General features: G+C 47.0%; 1 protein-coding gene across 1 annotated transcript in view; it reads left to right on the plus strand.

The window, feature by feature from the left end:
- The window catches only part of Ttll11 (tubulin tyrosine ligase-like family member 11), a gene marked incomplete at its 5' end in the record, with an annotated part of 236,943 nt that overhangs the window by 195,419 nt on the left and 22,691 nt on the right, over nucleotides 1–18,833 (plus strand). Inside the window, 1 exon segment of the mRNA XM_013513286.1 lies at nucleotides 5,667–5,773. Coding sequence (XP_013368740.1) covers nucleotides 5,667–5,773 — 107 coding nt within the window.

The following is an 18,833-nucleotide window of genomic DNA, read 5'->3' on the forward strand; positions in this document are numbered from 1 at the left end:
GCTTGCCTGGAGAGGCCATGGTGGGAGTTCTGTTGTTGGCGCCCATTCAGAGGACTGTGACATTTATCCACCACCTAGAAGAGAAAACAGAATTGAGATTGGGCCTACCAAGAAAATTCCTTAAAAAACTGTTCACAGACTAGAACAGGGTGATGTCAAAAATATTGCTACCAACATGTCTCCGTGTGATAGGCTTTCTGGTTTTCCATCCCTTTGTTCTCTGTAACAAAGGGTATTTGCATGAGAAACCAATCTTTGAGAGGCTAGAGACTATTAGGTCTCTGCAGCCATGTTCCCAGGCTGTGGCTGAGGCTATCAGTGGAGCTATAGTGACCTTGACGCTGGGGGAGGGACATCTTCATGTGGGAACAGCCCACCTGAGATAACAAGCCTCCCTGCCCATGCCACAAATGTCTGTCATCATTAACAATGCAAGAAGAACTGGGCAAAATATCACACAATCACTAATAGACTTTTCCTTTTAAAATGTGCCAAGAAATCCCAACAGCAGCTTAATGGGAAAAGATGGTATTCTCTGCTTTCAGATTTATCTGGATAGGTTCGGTCTTGCTAGTTAAATTTCACAGCAAGCAGTTTCTCTTGCTAACAACTTTCTCTCTGTGTCTCTCCTTTCCACTTTGGTTTAAATTTTGCCTCATTATGAATTAATAATATTTATGCCATATGTTAAATTGAACCGAGTGCCCTTCTCAGGAGCACTTTGAAAAAGGCATACTCATTGGTGAGGTACACACACTTTTCCCACGCACAGAGCAGAAGGTGAACTTGGCTTCTGTGTCTACTACCCACCTTCTGTCCAAGTTTCTTGAAGAGAATGAGAGAGAAAAAAAAATAATAACAGCCCAAATGAATTTGTTTGCAGGGTCTATCTCTCATAATGTGTTGCACAGATCAGCAGTTTTCAGAGTGAATTATGCTAATGTCAGGCTGGCCATGTTCTATTCTTCTTTTTTCACCAAGAAATGAGAAATAATGAACTGTCGTTCTCTTGTCTAGACCTAAGTCTATCGAACCAGCTTTTCGTGTCATTTCCGCAGGAGGAGGCACGTAACTGCGGTACATGTCACCAGGAATTAGGCACTTCTTTTTTCTTTCTTTTTAAATATTTGTTTTATAATAATTGCTGGGGTGTGGATGCTTCTCTCTCTCTGGGAAAGAGAAATTATCTAATTGATTCTTCGGCTTGACAGCTTTCTTCGGGGGGGAAATGCGTCTTTGTTATTCTGGTTCGATCGGATTACTAATTTGGGAGAGCACCCGATGTAATTCATGCAGGATGATTTTGCCGAATGTATCTCATCCCATCGTGGAAATTGACCTCAATTTGCATTTGCTGCGTTTTCCTTGAAGGCAGCCTGAGAATTCAACAGTTGACCCAAAGCAGGTTTATTTCTAGAAGACGTAGGGGACCCTGCACCGTGAGCCTTCCCTTCACTCGGGGCTGTTCCACTTTGAAATCCCTGCCCGAGCCCTTGTGGCTTCTGATCCTGGGTCTCCCTTTGAATTAGAGAACTTTTTTCTCCTCTTTCCCTTTTCTCTTTTCACTCCCTTTTATCATAAGGAGATATTAATATGCTTCATAATGGGGAGCTGTAGGGGGTTTTATTCTCTGAGAGGCAGCGTGGTAGGTTAGCGCATTCTAGAATTGAAGTGTAAGGGGCCTTGCTGCCCGCTTTGCCATTAACTCCTCAGTGACTTTGAAAATCCCATGCTTTGCTGATCCCTTTCCAGCAGTCCTGAGATTCTACGCCTGGGCTATCCACCATGACTTTTTAAAATGCATGTTTTAAACCAGCCTTGTCTTATTCCCCCTCTCTTCAGGTGTGTGGAAATGTGCTTTTGTCTTTTTCTAAATAAATATTGATCATTTGTTAGCTTTTATATTTCAGGAGCCTCTCCAGGAAAAATAAAAATAAGCTTCTTGCTTATACAGAGAAAGGGTGAACATGAAAGAAATTCTATAAATAGGATTTTATGGAGTGGGAAAGTTGGTTCTTAAATTTCCCATGAGATGTCAGCAGTTAAGAGGAAATGGGAATGATCATTTCAAATCTTTCTATACTTGGGCTCCTAATGAACTTGAATGATTTGTGATTCTCTCCCATCATAATGCACAAATTCCTCTGATTCTAAAAAACAAAAAACAAGGCAACTAACAGAAGTAATTTCTTCAAACTGGCTCTACATCATAGAGGAAGGATGTGAATTGTCAGGCTCCATTTTCCATGTGTACCAGGCACTGAGTAGGTCCTTGTGAGGGCCTGGGAAGGGGAGCAGCCTTATTCTCAGCATACAAATGAGAGCTTCTGAGATTTGCTCAAGGTCACACAGCAAATCCAAGATTCAGTGAACCCATGTACCCTTGACTCCAAAGGTGATGTTTTCTAATTTCATTTCTAGCAAATCTTTCCCTAGGAATCTTTCTGGCTTCTCGTGTTACTATATTTCTTGAACTTCTATTCTGTTGAAGAATTTATTCTTCCACTCATGAGTCACTGGAAGACTTGCACCCCAGGCATAAGGGAAAACTGTTACCAATGATCAGGAGCTACCCTTTCACACAGAATACCACCCACACACAGTGGGCAAAAAATAAATTCTATACTGAGTGGATTAGATGGATGAAAAAAATCATTCCAGAGTTTTGACGTCTTGACCTTAGCTTTCTTCATTCCTTGTCTGAGTCCACTGAGAACATTTGGTGACCAGAGGGACAAATTTAAGAAAATATGTCACCTGGGAGCCTGGTTTTCTTCCCCTAGTCTTCTGTCCTGATGCTTCCCAACAGAAGAACTCCTATGGCTCCAGCCCTACTGGTCCCTAGTGTGAGACTCAACTCCTGGGTTCCTCCTGTGGCTCTGGGCTGAGCCTCTCCCCGTGGGTCCCACTCCATCCTCAGGAGAAACCATGCAGATGGACCGCAGCTGCATAATCCAGTGAAAGTCCTGTCCCTTCTCCTATACCTCAGCTTACCCTCCACTGAAATGGGATTAGGAAGAAGCTCCTTCTTGTAGAGTTGTCATAGAGATTCCTAGCGCTCAGGAGCAAGAATGTGCCTGGCATACAGATGGTGCCCAAGAAATGCCTACAGAATCACAATTCCTTTAAAGCATCTCCTGTCTCCTGCAGCCAGCATGGATCCCTCCTTTCTCTGCCCTGGCAGCAGATGTTGCAATCAGCTATATCGGCAGCATTGCCAGGGAGGATGAGTTACCTTGGAAAGGGATAAATGGAGAATTCTCCTTGGTAAATTACAGCTCCTGCTAAAGGTCTGACACTTCTATTTTCTTCCTGTCAGAAAAAAAATAACTATATACCAGTGGTCAGTTTGGTTTCCTTTTTTTATACTCCATTAACCTGCGGAGCAAGCCAGGCAGCACTTGGTCCTGTGGGGAAGCAGGTAGTCTGCAGGACACCGATATGGTAATTAGAGCAAGACTGTGGCCTTTTCTAATGAAGCTTTGGAAATTAGCAGTACAGGATGTTAGGATACGTCTGGAGAGACCAGAGCCTTGTCCCCGGCAGAAGCCAATAGAGATAGCCATCTCGGTGACAGGTGACGTGAAAAGCTTGGCGTCTACTGACATGTTGTTGCTGGTGCTCAATAACTGTGCACTGATGTGCTTTGAAGTCTGCCACGGTGACTTGTGATTGAAATACGGAGCAGGAGCCCCAGGGGAAGCAGGATGTGAATTGATGGCCTGGGAAATGCGGATAAGAAGGAAGAAAGGAAGGGAGGGAGGGAGACAGCAAGTATACCAGGACATGGGGCGTCCCAGCCTGTCCAGGCGTTAGGGTCTGCATAGGCCTGGGGACGGGTTTCTGGATGCCCTATCCTGCTGCCAATCAAGGCCCCACCTGTCCTCTTCCTAAGGGAACTGTCCACATAAGGGATAATGACAAACGCGAAATCAAAGAACCACTTTATCATTAGCCGGCACAATGGATGTGGATACATTTGAAAAGTTGAAGGCAGCGCTGAAAGTAGTTCAGCCAGCGTGACATCTAGCCCGAGTCTAGCTTCTAGGACTCCCGGGGAAGCTAGCCTGCGTGGGGACTCATCTCCTAGCATGAGCTTGTCCAGCAGGATGGCACAGTGGCAAGCCAAGGGCCACCTTCAATCTGCACAGACAGCCAAAGCCCTGTGACCCAGACTCTCCGGCCGAGAGCTCCCCCACTCCAGTGGGCAGGGTCACTCACTGACAGGCTGGGCTCAGGCAGCCTGCAGGGCCCACGGAGTTCTGGCTCGGGGAGAGGGAGAGGGAAAGGGAAAGAGAGATCAGAAAAAGAACTAACAATTGTCACAGGCTTTTTCAGTAAGCCAGAGTGTCCTGTCCCCGCTTCCATCCCCAGTAGGGAGATAGGATTCTAAACACGCCTTCCGTGGCTTAGATAGGGACTCCAGTTGCTGACCTCAGGCTGAAAACCTGGTGATCTTGGCCTCCTTGCATCTAAACAAGAGCATTTGGAGCTCAGAGGTGCCGCCCTCCTCCTGACGTTTCTTTCTCGGTGACTCCCCTAAAGCCAGCACCAACCTCGAGGGACCTCCCGGCCGTGCTCACACTGGCTCAGCCCACCCAAGGCATGGCCCAGCTGTGCTGTTCTGCTCTGTAAATCTGGGGCTTAGTGTGACTGATTTGGGACTTACGTAAAATCTTCAGGGGACAGATGAAGGCCAGCGAAGTACAGAAACACTGAGCCTCTGTCTGTAGGTGTGGCCTCGGGGATTCATCTAGTAAGCACCCAGCAGGGAACTGCTTCTGGACAGGAGCGATGGCTTCAGCCTGTGCCGGTGATGGCTGTCGTCACTGCGTCTTCTGAGCGTGACACCCGCCGCTGCCTGGACGCTGGCGGGAGGGAGTAGTGTGTACCCAGGGACTACTCAATAGGAAGTGGCGATACATGCGTCGGGGCTGTTTTTTGAAATGTGGAGCTCCCTGGTGGTGGGTACGTGGCTGTATAAGGTCAGGCTGGCGCTGTGACTGCCTATACATTGCCTAGGTGGTGGGGGCAGGCCGTGAAATCTCTAGCTAGCGGCTTCACTGCTCAGGGGCAGAGCCAGAGTTCAACCCCAGACCTGCATCCTGGCCGCTGTGTTCTTCCCAGCCCATTAGCCCTGAACTAACCCCACGGCTGCACCTACAGGAAGCATCATCCCCTAACCCCAGCTCACATTTTCTCCCTTTCTTCCACCCTTCCCGGCCTGACCAAAGATTCCGCCTCAATCAGTCTGAGCAGCTTTCAAACACTAGTACAGACAGGCGACTCACACCGTAAACTTTGATTCTCAGTGAGTGAGAAGTCAAGGTGAAGGTGCTGGCAGATGGGGACTCTGGTGAGGCCTCCTTCTGGCTTGCCATGGCCTCTTTCTCCAGGCATCTGCTCACAGTGGACAGTGCAGAGAGCAAGGAAGCCCTCCATGTCGCTTCCTATAGGGTCACTGATCCTATCCGTGAGGGCTCCACCCTCATGACCTGATCATCCCCACGGTCCCCACTTCCTTATACAGTGCTCCAGGGAACAGGACTCCAGCCTAGGCATCTGGAGGGGGCATACACAGTCTGTGCAGCGCAGGCCCAGAGGAGAGATGCGACAGGGTGGGTTTCAGCCAAGCAGTGACCCGTCTGCCTTCCCGTCTTCGGCAGGAACTGCAAGCTCAGCAGCAGCAGCTTGTCCATGGCAGCCGTGGATATTCTGTACATCGACATCACACGGAGGTGGAACTCCATGACCCTGGACCAGCGGGACTCAGGTACCTGATGACTGGCTCCACCACGTCCTTGTGGAGGCCCCATCTACGAAGCACGGCAAACGAGGGCTGGGGGTGTGGGGTAAGAGAGGGATGTGTCTTTTGTTCCCTCTTCTCAAGGGGGAAGGATGAGGAGAATCCTATCCATCAGAGACATCATTCCAGGAATTTGGCCGAACTCACACACCAGGGCACTGACTGCTAGCAAGGCATCGCCTTTCCCCAGTTCTAAATCCACCATTAGCTGTCCTGGTCTCTGCGTAAGGCATTCACTCCATCTGTATGGGGCTAGCGTACCCTGCCCTGCATTCGTCCGTTCATCCCTCGGCACACACTTGCTGAGCACATGCTGGCTAGGCCGCGGTGCACGGCAGCGAAGAGCGCTCTACAGTGGCAGCAGCTGAAGCTAGGACGCCGGTGCAGGTGGTGTGGGGTGGGATGGAGAGAGAGGGAGGCCGTCAGGGAGCCCTTCACCCAGGGAGGGTCAAGGAAGACATGGAGAAGGGTGTGAGCCTGTGAACAGACCGGAGACAGGCACGTAGGCAGGGGTGTTGCCCGGCTGGGTGTCAACACTTGTGAGAGGCCATTGTGCCCACACTACCCCAGCTAGCTCAACTGGGCTGGAGCAAAAGGGGTGGGTGGAGTTGTGGAAAGCCTTGAATGACACACCAAAGAAGTTAACCTTGACCCAACAGGTTAGTGGTGAAGGATTCTATTAGGAGAATGATCCACCTTTGGGTCAAGGAGTTTCTGATCTCTTTCCTCACAGAGGATGTTTTCTAAAAGGACAAAATAACCCTAACTGGTATTTGTACAATTCATCACAAAACTGCACATTCCTTCCTTAAATATCGCTGAGACCCAGTGCAGAAGGCCCCAGGAGCCTCCTTTCACAGACGAGTAAACTGCAGCTCAGGTGATCAAGGTGCCGCAGTGACTGTGAGCCAGATGCACTGCCCTCCACTCCACTTGGCTGCCTCCCTGCAGAAAGGATGCACTGAGGCAGGGTCCCGGGGAGCAGCTTGTCCAGTGGCCCAGTCAGAAAGATGTGCAGTCAGAGGTGGAGAGATCCAGATCAGAGCTGGCTTGGCCATTTCGTACCAGTCTCGGCTTGAAAGCCATTTCACCTCCTAACCTCGAGTTCTTCATCTATGAAAGGGCACTCACACTGCTTGCTTGCTGGGTGTGAATGAAGATGAAAGGGTCTGGGGTCATTGCTGAGAGCGCCAGGCAGTTTTTGTTTGTTTGTTGTAGAGCTGGGGATCGATCCAACCCAGGGCCTTGGGCACACTAGACAAGTGCTCTGCCACTGAGCCGTCTATTAGCAGGCACTGCTCGGGGACAGTCCTATGAAAAGAGTGTCTGACCACTGGTGCTGCCCTTGCTGCCCCATGTCCATGTGGGCTAGAAACCTCCCAACCACAGGGACACAGCAGAGACCTGGGGGTTCTGGCACTCAGAAATCATTTTCTGTGTGGCTTTGTGTTTGTTACTGCTGTTTGGTAATGGTGCTACTGGCTGCCAGTTGTTGGCTGTTTCTTGCATGCCAGGCACTCTGCCGGGCACTTCACATGTGTGTCACAGGCTAGAATTCTCCTGGAGGTAGATGTGATTGTGTCCATTGTACAGATGAAGAAACTGAGGCTCAGAGGCATGGCCAGTGGATAAAACACAAACACTAACCCACCAGGGCTTCCTTTCTGGGTCACTTCCTCTTATTAATTGGTCATTGAGTAAGATAACCACAGAGTTCCCCACTGTTCTTTTTTTAATTCAACAGCAAAAGTCAGGGAATACCAATAGCCACTGGATCGACAATAACTTGCATTTCTGCAGCTGGCAGCTCTCACACAGCCTCCCCTGGCAAGTAGGAGAGGCGTGAGATGGAGCGCCGGCAGAAGTAGGCAGATTAATTATCATTTCGAGGACCAAGCGCGCTCATGTGACAACTGAGTAGCATCACTTTTTGCTGACGCCTTGAGAAAGTGAAGTGCTTGCTCTGTGAGCTGAATGCAGGGCGACATCACCGGATCCTGTGGAGGGGGCCAGATGAGGGGGTGGGGGTGGCAGTGGAATTATTAAATATTGAAATTGATCAGAAGTAGCAGCAGGAAGCTATTTATCATGTTTTATTGCTTCAAACTAGCATTACCATCTGGCCCATTGTTAATTCTGGGTAGCTTTCCATGTTTTGTTTGTCTCTTAAATTGCTCCCTGTAAGCGGAATCCTCAGTGGCTGTCCCCAACACAGGCTCCCGAGAGGTCCTCAGGGGTCTGCCAGGGTCTCTCCACTCTGCTAACCACACAAAGGAAATGAGAAACATACTTATTTTGAGCATGAACAAATCTGGGGCTAGGAATCCCAGACCTTTTATATCCCTCTGCTCCTGAATGTGTGGAGTTGTACATTAGGACAATGTTTGGATTATCTCCTATGCAATGTATCACTGCCAATTCTCAGATCATGACACCGAAGTGTATAGTAGTACCTCATTTTACAGACAAGGATTCTGAGGTTCCCAGGGCAAAAATGACTTGTCTGCAATCTGATGGCCCAGGAGTAGCAAAGGTGAGAAACAAACTCCAGCCCCCTGCCACCTGGCCCCAGGCGCACAATCTGGGGCCACACCAGCCGCTGCTCGTTCACCTGAGGGATAGTAGTGGGGTCGGATGGTAAGCCAGGGCCCAGAGAGTTCGGAGCAGCAGGGGGCAAGCTGACAGTGGTGGTCTGCACATTTGAAAGAGCAGGCGGAGATTTCACACGTTGAACCGGTGAGTGTTGAAGGTGGTGGATATGCTAATCACCCTGTTTTGAGGATTACACAGTGGATACATGTACTGAAACATCATACTTTATCCCCTAAACATGTACAAATACATATGTCAAGAAAATGACTTTTTAAGTCGCCCTACTCTGTCCAGGGCCCACTGGGAGGACGGAAGTTGAGGTTGGGAGTGTCAATAGTTTCTGTCTCCAAATTCTTTCACTCTTGGAGCTTATGTACCTCAATTTCCATTGCTACTAAAAGCAAATAATAGGATGGAAGGGCTAGGAGGCACTGAGCTTTTTTTTTTTTTTTTTTCCGGTACTAGGAATCGAACTCATGACTTTGCGCTTGCCAGCCAGGCGCTGTGCCGCTGAGCTAAATCCCCAGCCCCAGCACTGGGCATTAAAGCCTCTCTGGTGCCCACAGTCTTGCAGCTCTTGCAGGCTGTTTTCCTTCCTTCTCAAAGCCAGTCCCACACCCCGGACTCTCAGGAGAAATGGGCGTGTGGAGCCAGCCACCTTTCCAGAACCACTCAGGGAACACTTGCAGAACAGAATCCTGTGACTGCGGGGTGGCTGTTGCTTTTGTCCTTCCTTCCTTCCTTCCCTCCTTGGTATGGAGCCAAAGGATTCCCAGGCCAGGGATTCCAGTTAAGTGTTGACCAGCGCTGTGGACACTGCCAAGGTAGATGGCTCTGCCTGTCCCAGAGCTGCTGCGGGTTGGCAAAAAAGAAGTCTGTGGACCTGGGGGTGTGGCTCAGTGGAAGAGCCTGTGCTAAAAATGCAAGAGGTTCTGGCTTTGATCCCCAGCACCAAAAACAAAAGACATTTTTGAAGCATGGTAGAACATGGGTCTCGTTCTCAAAGGGCATGTACTCTTTGATTCATTCAACAAACGGGTAATGAATGTGTCACCCAGCATTGGGCCCTGTGGGAATATAAAGATAAATTACTCACAGATCCTATCCTATCTCTCTTAAGAAGAAATCAGAGCACAGGCCATTTACTGAAAATCTGCTAGGTGATGGAAGTAACAAATGTTTGTGTGTGTTAGCTCATTTAATTCTCATACAGTCTTATAAGGGTTGTTATTCCCATTGGAAAAATAAGAAACCTAAGGCTTATAGGGGTGAAATTAAACAGACACAAAAGCCTTACACCAGGGACCGTGGGATCGGAAGCAAGATCAGCCTGAGCCCCTTTGCTCTTTGCACTGCAGCCACGGTCTCTTGGTCACACAAATGACTCCAGCAGTTATTGGTAATCAGAGTAGGCTATGACCAGAGGTATCACAGAACCGAGGAAGGAGGGCTGCCGAGAGGGTTAGAACAGAGAACACACACACACACACACACACACACACACACACACACACACAGCACTTAGCATGGCAGGCAACCCAGAAAAGGCACTCGTTGTGTGTCTATACCATGCAGGGCTTACTACCTTACCTAGAACACACAAAGGCATCTCCCTCAGAGCCCAGCGAGTGCTCAGGGAGTAAACAAATACCAAAATGAAAACTGCCCGCATCTTCCAAGCAGAAAGTTCAGAGTGTGAGAACCACACCTTACCGTACAGGCATCTTGGACAGGGTCTACCTTCCTACCCCTGAGCGCCCAGGGTAAGACACTAGCCCATTTGGATGGGGTGACTGCCCACTCCCAGAGCCAGCTGTACCAAAGCAGTGCCCACCAGAGAGGTGAATCAGATTCCTGATGCTCGAAACTGTTAGGAACACGAATTACCTGTGTGACGAGAGACCTTGCTGTTGAAATGGAGACGGAAACGATGTTCTAAAAAGATTCGTGAAGAAAAAAATGAAAGCCAATGAGAAAGAGCATACCCATGGTGAAATCTCAACTCCTCCCACCCTTTTAAATAGCCTTGCTCTTTGCTTTGTTTTGCGGTGCTGAGGACTGAGCCCAGGACCTCCTGCACACTAAGCAAGCGCTCTTCCCTTGAGCCGTGTCCCCAGCCCTGTAGCCTTGCTTTTTGATTGTTCATTCGGTTTTCTTGGGACCTCAGGTGCACAGAATCGGGTTAATCACCATCCTTGGTTCACGAGACACTTCCACCATGGTCCACACCCCAGCCTGCTCTTGTGGACCTTAGCTTTTTAAATGTAGCATTTTAAATAATGGAACAAGCACCCCAAAACAAAAGCGAGGGCTCGAAAGTCACTCCGTCTAACATCTGGCTCCTCCACCCAAGAACCCTCATCTGCACCCTCATCTCATCTTCTCCAAATAGGCCTTCTTCGTCTCCCTCGAATGTCAAAAACTGTTCAGGAGCTTGATGGAATTTCGGAATGTGCCGTCTCGCACTCTCCAGCATGCCAATGTAATTGTCATTTTTTTTAAATTAAGGATTTTAATTTCCATTTCTAGAATTTCCAGCAGAACACAGAAATCTAAATGAGGGTGTTATCAGCAAAACTGGGGTGTCGTAGCCCTCTCCTGGGCCAGAATCAAATGAGAAAATGATTTGGCAGTGAGACGCAGTTATTTCATGTAAATTTCACTCACGAGTTCCTTCTTATCACAGACGCTTTCCTCTCAACTCCTTCCAGAGTGGAGTTGCAAGTCTCTGTGAGCAGAGATGAGGGTGGCAGCAAGGTCAGACAATAGAGGGAGCTGTCACTCGCGTCAGCTGAAGAGACAAACAGTTCACCTGCAAGGGGCATATGTGAGCCCAGCACCTAGGCATCTGGTCCATCTACACTCCTAACATCTGGGGACTCCTGAATCTCTGTTCACTTTGAAGCCAGATGTTTTGCTGTTTTAAGAAAGAAGCTAAAGCCTACATGTGTAAACATCATATTGTGATCCCTCCCAGTAACGAAATAAAAAATGGATTGGACCCCCTACCCCACCCCCACATGTCCCATGGAAGGGCACATGAACACACACACACACACACACACACACACACACACACACCTTGGTTGGACTGGGAAATTTAAGAACACAGAGTATAATGTCTGATATAGGCTAGACCTTTTGACCAGAAGATGACCCATTTCTTCTACAGCTCGTAGAACTCCTGAGCTATATATCCCCCTTTTGGAGCTGCCTTGGTTTGACTAGTAATCTACTCAAAGCCATGGGCTCTGGATTCAGACAACCTGCCTTTGAGCCTAGCCTTGATCACCCCATAGCCAGGTGACCTCAAGCAAGTTGAAAAACTTCCTCTGAGCCCCCTTCTCATGAGCTGTGAAGTGGAGATAATAATGGCGCCGCTCTCCCAGAAACACTGATGTGGAAGAAGTGAAAGAAAGCATAGAAGGTGCTCAGAGCAGTGCCTGCCCCTTTGTTCAGCAAACTGGACTGTCAAGATTGTGATCGCGTGCATCACCCTGCATGCCTTTCTCAGAGTTCTTCCCTGGGCACCTCCTCTCTCCCTCTCTGTCTCTGCCTCTGTCCCCCCCTTCCCACCCCTTCTCTCTGTCTCTGAATAGTTTTTTCAGTACTAGGGAGTGACATGGAGCTACGGCTCCATCTCTTTTTTATCTTGAGACAGGGTCTTGCTAAGTCACTCATTTGCCCAGATTGAGCTCAAACATGCAATCCTCGTACCTCAGCCTTCCAGAGTGCTGGGATTATAGGCATGCACCACTACACCATCTATCTGAATCATATTTCAACTCAGAGTCTACCACCGGCTACCTACAGCAATGCGCTTCACAATTCCAGCCCCAGAGAAAACACTGGAGTGACTGAGGGTCTCTCAGATTGGACCGCTGCCCCCTCATCTGTCCTATCACTGGCTACATTCTCCCTCCAACCAGAGTGGCCAGTGACCTCTGAGTCCTCCAGTTGGGCCTTGACCTCTGCTGGAAATCCCTCCCCCTTGGGCATTGTGGCCTCAGTCTACTTCCTCAAGTATCTGTCCTCGGTCTCTGGCAGAGTTCCAGTCCCTCTCGTCTGCTTTCAAGACAGACAGGTGAACAAGTGCGTGGCACCTGTCCTTAAGTTAGACTGACCTGTGCTAGGGCTCTTCCACTCTACTGAAGCCTAGCACGGTGCCTGGCACATAGTAGGTGCTCCAGAAACACACCTCAGATGGATCAGGTGCCAGACCACGACAGCCAGCCGGTGCTGTGGGCGTCTGCATCTTGTTGCCGTCTCTCACCGAATTTCCTCAGTCGACTTATGCTAATCATCTGACGCCTATACTTTCATCAGCTGGAAGGAGCCCCAACTGAAATGCATTTGGTTGCCGATGTACTGAAATATTTAAAAGTATTTTTACTTGGAATGTTTAGCGAAGCTTCCCTTATACATATACATGGGTGCCCCCGCCCCACGGGGAGACAAGGCCCGCAGATCGAGGCCGGTCTTGTGCTGCGCCACGTGGAGGTATCTGGCACTGACCGTGTTCTTCAGCCTTGAAATTATCTCGCAGTCAGATGGGCCTCTCTGGATGTGTGCCCTACACGTATTTACAAAATAGTTGGTGTCAGAATTATTTTTAATAGAAGCAAGTGAGCCAGCAGAAATGCCAGCCCACACTCCCTAGCCTGGACACTGGTCTTTGGGGCCTCAAAGCGCAGGCTGTTCTGTGCCATGTGCATTCACACCCACTGCCCCAGGCCTAGAGAGAGCCTACCCTTCCTCATCCTCCCTCACCGGAAGCCGGTGGAGAACAGGGTCTCTGCCCACCGCTGGGCCCTGCCCCCAGAAATAGAAGAGAGAGAAGCAGAGCTCTTATTCTTGAGGGTTCCCTCACTCCTCACACGTGCTGTTTATCATCCCAGATCTTGGGGAAGAGCAAGCTGCAGCAGTGCTCAACACCATGGACATGCCCAGGGCTGCTGCGTTAGGCTGGATTTCCCCACCTGCCATTGGCCACGGGGAGCCCTGAGAGAAGGCACTTCACCGCCGGGGCCTGAGTGGCCTCTAAAAGGAGACATCGGTCCGGGACTGTTGTCAGGATTTAGTAAGGAAGTGTATGCCTGGATTGAATGGTGGTTTTTTCAGCCATCGTCCTCACCATCCCTGATTCGTGAGTGTTCTGCAGGTTATAAAACAGTTTCCACTGAACTCACCCACTCCTGGAGAGCTGGGTCTGTTCATGACTCCATCTCAGAGGAGGAACGAGGGCTTGGAGGGTAAAGAGATCACCCGGGCAGGAAGCTGGGAACAGGAAGGGAAGCAGCCCCAAGTCTCGGGTCTAGGCTGCTCCTCTCAATGACAACACCCAACAAGCTCATGAGCGCTGTGCCAGTCCCAAAATGTCCCCAGACCTAGGAGCTGGGCAGACCTGTGCTTAGTGAACCAGTCTGGCCCCTGGTCCTGCCATCAGATGACCATAAGGTGATGGTCGCCTCCAGGAAGCACTGCATTTGGGAACGCTCCTTCCACACTAACAAAGGAGTCTGTATATGGTTTGCACGATCACTTCAAAGCACGTTGCTGGGTGCTCCTGACTGTGCTATGCTGAAGAATCTCTCTTACCCACTACTTCAGCTGAAATTCTAGACCAACGAGGGGCCACTCCAGTAGCACCCAGCTTGTTAGTGGAAGTGTTTGAACAGCGAACCAGCTCCCCCAACTAAATCTGCTCCTGCAGGCTGCCTCCTAACTTCCCGGCCACTGGTTGAGAACAATGCAAGCTACGCTTACAGAGCACCTAACCTGGGCCAGGTGCTCTACAATCCCTTGTCTAATCAACAAACTTTATTTTATTAGAACACAGAGCAAACAATACAGAGAATCGTCCCTTCTCAATACACAGTTTCCCCTCAAATACCATCTTGTGTTATTGTGATACAATTAACAAACAAAGACTTGTTATTATGACTAAAGTCCGTAGTTTATATTAAAGTTCATTCTTCCTATGTGCTGTGGGTTTTGACAAACACATAATGACATGCGTTCACAATGACAGCATCAGACAGAATAGCTTCACTGCCTAGAACTCGCCTCTGCTTCACCTGTTCAGCACTGCCCCCGTGCCCTGGCAGCTGCTGATCTTTTTTCTCTCTATAGTTTTGCCTTTCCCAGAATGTCTCATTGTTGGAATCATACCCAACTAGCCTTTTTAGGCTGCTTTCTTTCACTAAGCAACATACATTTAAGTTCTTCTCTGTCTTTTTATGGTTTGATAGTTCATTTCCTTTTATCTCTGGATAACAGTCTGTGGAATGAGTATTCCACAACTCGTCGGCCCATTCACTTATTGAAAAGTGTCTTAGTTGCTTCCAGGTTTGGCAGTCATGAGTAAAGCTGCTGCAAGTGTTTGTGTGCAGGTTTTGTGCAGGCATAAGTTTTCAATGCAGTTAGACAAATAATCAGGGATTTTCGGACTGTGTGGTGTGACGGATACTTTTAGGTGTCAACCTGACTGGCCCAAACTAAGGAATACCCAGGAAACTGGAAATATATTATTTCTGGCTGTGTCAGGGAGGGTGTGTCCAGAGGAGGTTGGTGTGTGAGTTGGTGGACTGAGTGGGAAAGATCTGCCTTCAATGTGGGCAAGAAATTGGGCCAGGGATATAGCTCAGCAGCATAAGCCCCTGCCGGGCAAGTGCAAGGTCCTGAAGGTCCTGAGTTCAATTCCCAGTACAAAAAAAAAAAAAAAAAAATTCCATTCCAATATGGGCAGGCATCACGTAGTCACCCTGGGACCCAGATAGAGGAAAAAAAGGCAAGGTGATTTCCTCCAGCAACTCCCCTGGACATTGGATCTCCAAGCTCTCTGGCCTTAGGACTCCTGATTTATACACTTGGCCTTCCCACCAGAATTGAATGGAATTCCTGTTGCTCCACATCCTTGCTGACTTAGTGTGGTCAGTCTTCGGATGTGGCCACTCTAGTAGGTGTGGAGTGGTACCTCACTGTTTTAACTTGAAATTCTCTAAAGATGTTTGATGTGAAGAGTATTTTCATATGCTTACTGGCTGGCTATCTGTATGTCTTCTTTGGTGAGGTGTCTATTCAGATCATTGGCCCATTTTTTTAACTAGGATATTTGTTTGTTTATTGTTGAGTTTTAAGATTTCTTTATCTTTTTAAGATTTCTTTATGTATTTTGGAGATAAACTCTTTATCAGATATATGTTCTACAAGTATTTTTCTAGATTTGTAATTTATTTCTTTGTTTCATTTTTTATCACCCCTTCCCCCCATAAACTCTACCTCATGTGTGTTAGGCAAGCCTTCAACCCCATTTTCCTAACAAAATCTTTCTCAGAAGTTTTAAATTTTAATTAAGCCCAATTTTTTCTCCCATGGGTCTTGCTTCTGGTGTTGTATCTTAAATTTCATACCCAAACCCAAGATCATCTACATTATCTTCATTTTTCTGTGAAATCATAAAGTGCTATTTGAAAATGGATGTATTAGTTAGAAATATATATTGCAAACTCTAGGATAATGACTAATTTTGAAAAAGTAGTATACGTTGAACATGGCATATACCTGTTATCCCAGCTATTTGGGAGGCTGAGGCAGGAGGATCATCTGAGTCCAGGAGCTCAAGACCAGTCTTTTAAAGTCTGTAGTCAGGCCTCAACTTTTAAAGAAGAAGGGAGAGGAGGAGGAAGAAGGAGAAGAGAAGAGATAAAAATTATATAAAATGTTCTATTAAAACCAGAAGAGGAAGAGAGAGAAAGAATTTAAAAAGAAGATGTACCATAAATGGAAAGCAGTTACAACCGTGGCAGCTATTCATACAACTATATCAGTAATTACTTCAAATGTGAATGGTTTAGATATATCAGTTAACATACACAGACTGTTGAATGGATAAAACACAAGACCCAATTAGGTATTGTTTACATTTGAAACATAAAAACATAGATAAAAAGTACAGAGATGAAAGTCATACCATGTTCACACAACCAAAATAAGGCTGGACTAGCTGTATTAATTACTGGATAAAGCAGACTGCAGGACAAAAGAAAATGATCAGAGATAAAGATCTGATAAAATTATCAGAGACAGGATCAGTTTTCCAAGGAGACAAACCCTTACCATGTATGTGCCATCAGAGAATCGAAATATGTGTGGCAAAACCAGAAAGAAGAGGAGACAAAGCTATGATTGCAATTGGAGGCTTCAACACTCTCCCATGAGTAACTGACAGATCCGGCAGGCAGAAAATTGGTAAGGATATATTTGAACTGAACAGCGCCATCAATCAACTGGGTCTAATTGACATATTTAAAATACTTCATCCACCCAGAGTAAAATATACATTCTTCTTGGTTCACATGGAACATTCCCAAGGATAGCGTACATTCTAAGCCATCACACACATTTTAGCAAAGTTAAAAGCATAGAAATCACACGAAGTATGCTTCCAGAGTACACTGGAATTAAACTAAAGATTAAAAACAGGAAGATGCTAGGAGGTCCCAATATGATTGAAGATAAAATAATGCATGTCTAAAAATCATATAGTTCCTCTGCTTCTATATTCTGGAATTGACTGAAGAGAATTGGTACCATTTCGTTTTTAAATGTTTGGTAGAATTCACCAGTGAACCCATCTGACTCAGTCCGTGCTGCCTTATTGGTGAAGCTGTTAATTATTTATTCAATTTCTTTAACAGATAATAGTTCTATTCATATTACGCTTTTCCTTGTGTGAGTTTTAGAAAGCTGTGTCTTTCAATGAATTGATCCATCTTATCCGAATTACTACATTTATGGGCATAAATGCATTCATGTTTCTTTATTATTCTTTTAATGTACCCGGGATCAGTAGGGATAATCCCTTTCATTTCTGATATTACTAACTTGTAATTACTAATTAATAATATAGTAATGTTCTTTTCCTTTCTTGGTTAGTTTGGCTGGAGGTTGATCAATTGTGTGGGGAGGATTTTTCAAAAAATCAGCTTTTGGTTTCATTGATTTTCTCTGTGAAATTCCTGTTTTTAATTTCATTGATTTGTTTTCTGATTTTTTCTTTTGCTAATTTTGGATTTAACTTGCTCGCCTTCTCCTAGTTTCCTAAAATAAAAGCTTAAACTATGTATTTTAGGTTTTTTCTGATATATGCATTCTATGCTATAAATTTCCCCCTAACCACTGCTTTCACAGTGTCCCACACATTTCAATAAGCTCTACTTTGATTTCCATTTAGTTCAAAATATTTTTAACTTTGTCTCAAAACTTCTCTTCTGAGAGGTTTTATATTTATCTTGCCAGGAGCCAGGCTGCCCAGAGTGTTCGCTGTAGCTGTGGGTACCAGAGACTTCGGTTTCCTGTTATTTCCTTGGTTGTGTTTTCTTTGCATTGCCTTTGGGTTTTCCTAAAACCTTCTTCTTAAATGGAGCCTCTGTCTTGTGTCTCTTTCAGCTGTAATCCATGGTTATGGTAACAGGTCCCTGTTAAGGTAGTAGCAAGGTGCTGAGGAGAGAGAACATTCTAGAATTTTAAGATTAAATCTCAGTTTCTCTGAGCTGTGATTTTCAGAAGTGTTTCTTGGCCCTTTTATCTTCCCTGTACATGGGACAGGAAGGCTAGAGGTGTTGGGGTTGTATAATTGTGCTCCCCCAAGCCCAATCAGACTCCTGGCAAACGAGTCTCAACTGAGGGAACAGGGCAGGTCTTGGTTACTGGAGAAGGTCCTAGGTATGTTTCCCCCTAACCCCTGCCTGAGGCGTGAGAGGATTTTCCCCTAATCTCACCTTGAAAACCTGAGGAGCCTTGGGAGCCCCACTCTCAGAAGATGAGGGACCCTCTGAGACAAGACCCTCAAGAGTTTTCAGCTCTCAACCTAGTTCCTGCTTAGCCTCCGGTGACTGTCAAGTAAGTCAGTTCTTCTCAGCTCCTGCTGGACAGCTCCTGCCCTTGGTAAGCTGTCTCAGGTGCTGATTCTCTGAATTCACCCATCTCTCCAGCTTTCACTGTGGCAACCTGCCCTGTGACCTCAATTCTCTGGCAGTCATTGATTTTCAGTTTGCTTAGCTTTATTTCTTGTGGTAAGGATGGGAGTGAGGACTTTTGAGCTCTTTACATGCTGGAGCTAAGGATGGGGCATCCAACGAGCATGTTACACATTGTCCACTAATCCTGAGAGGGAAGCTTTCCACTCCCAGTAACAGACAGGGAAGCTGCCACTCAGAGAGGTTAAGTAATATGCCCATGGCCACCCAGCTAGTGAAAACTAGAGTCAAAATTCTTTCTCCAACTCTAACAGTATTTGACAAACAATCCCACTCTTAAGCATTCCAGGAGCCTTTCCCTAAAGGTTCTTCCAGAGACTTTCTGTGCCATCTTTGGTCAAATCTAGGCTGAGCCATTTAACCTGAGAGTGAAGTGAGAATCTCATAATCTCTGT

This window comes from Chinchilla lanigera, unplaced genomic scaffold (genome assembly GCF_000276665.1).
Source record: "Chinchilla lanigera isolate Chin_1 unplaced genomic scaffold, ChiLan1.0 scaffold00018, whole genome shotgun sequence".
Taxonomy (NCBI): domain Eukaryota; kingdom Metazoa; phylum Chordata; class Mammalia; order Rodentia; family Chinchillidae; genus Chinchilla; species Chinchilla lanigera.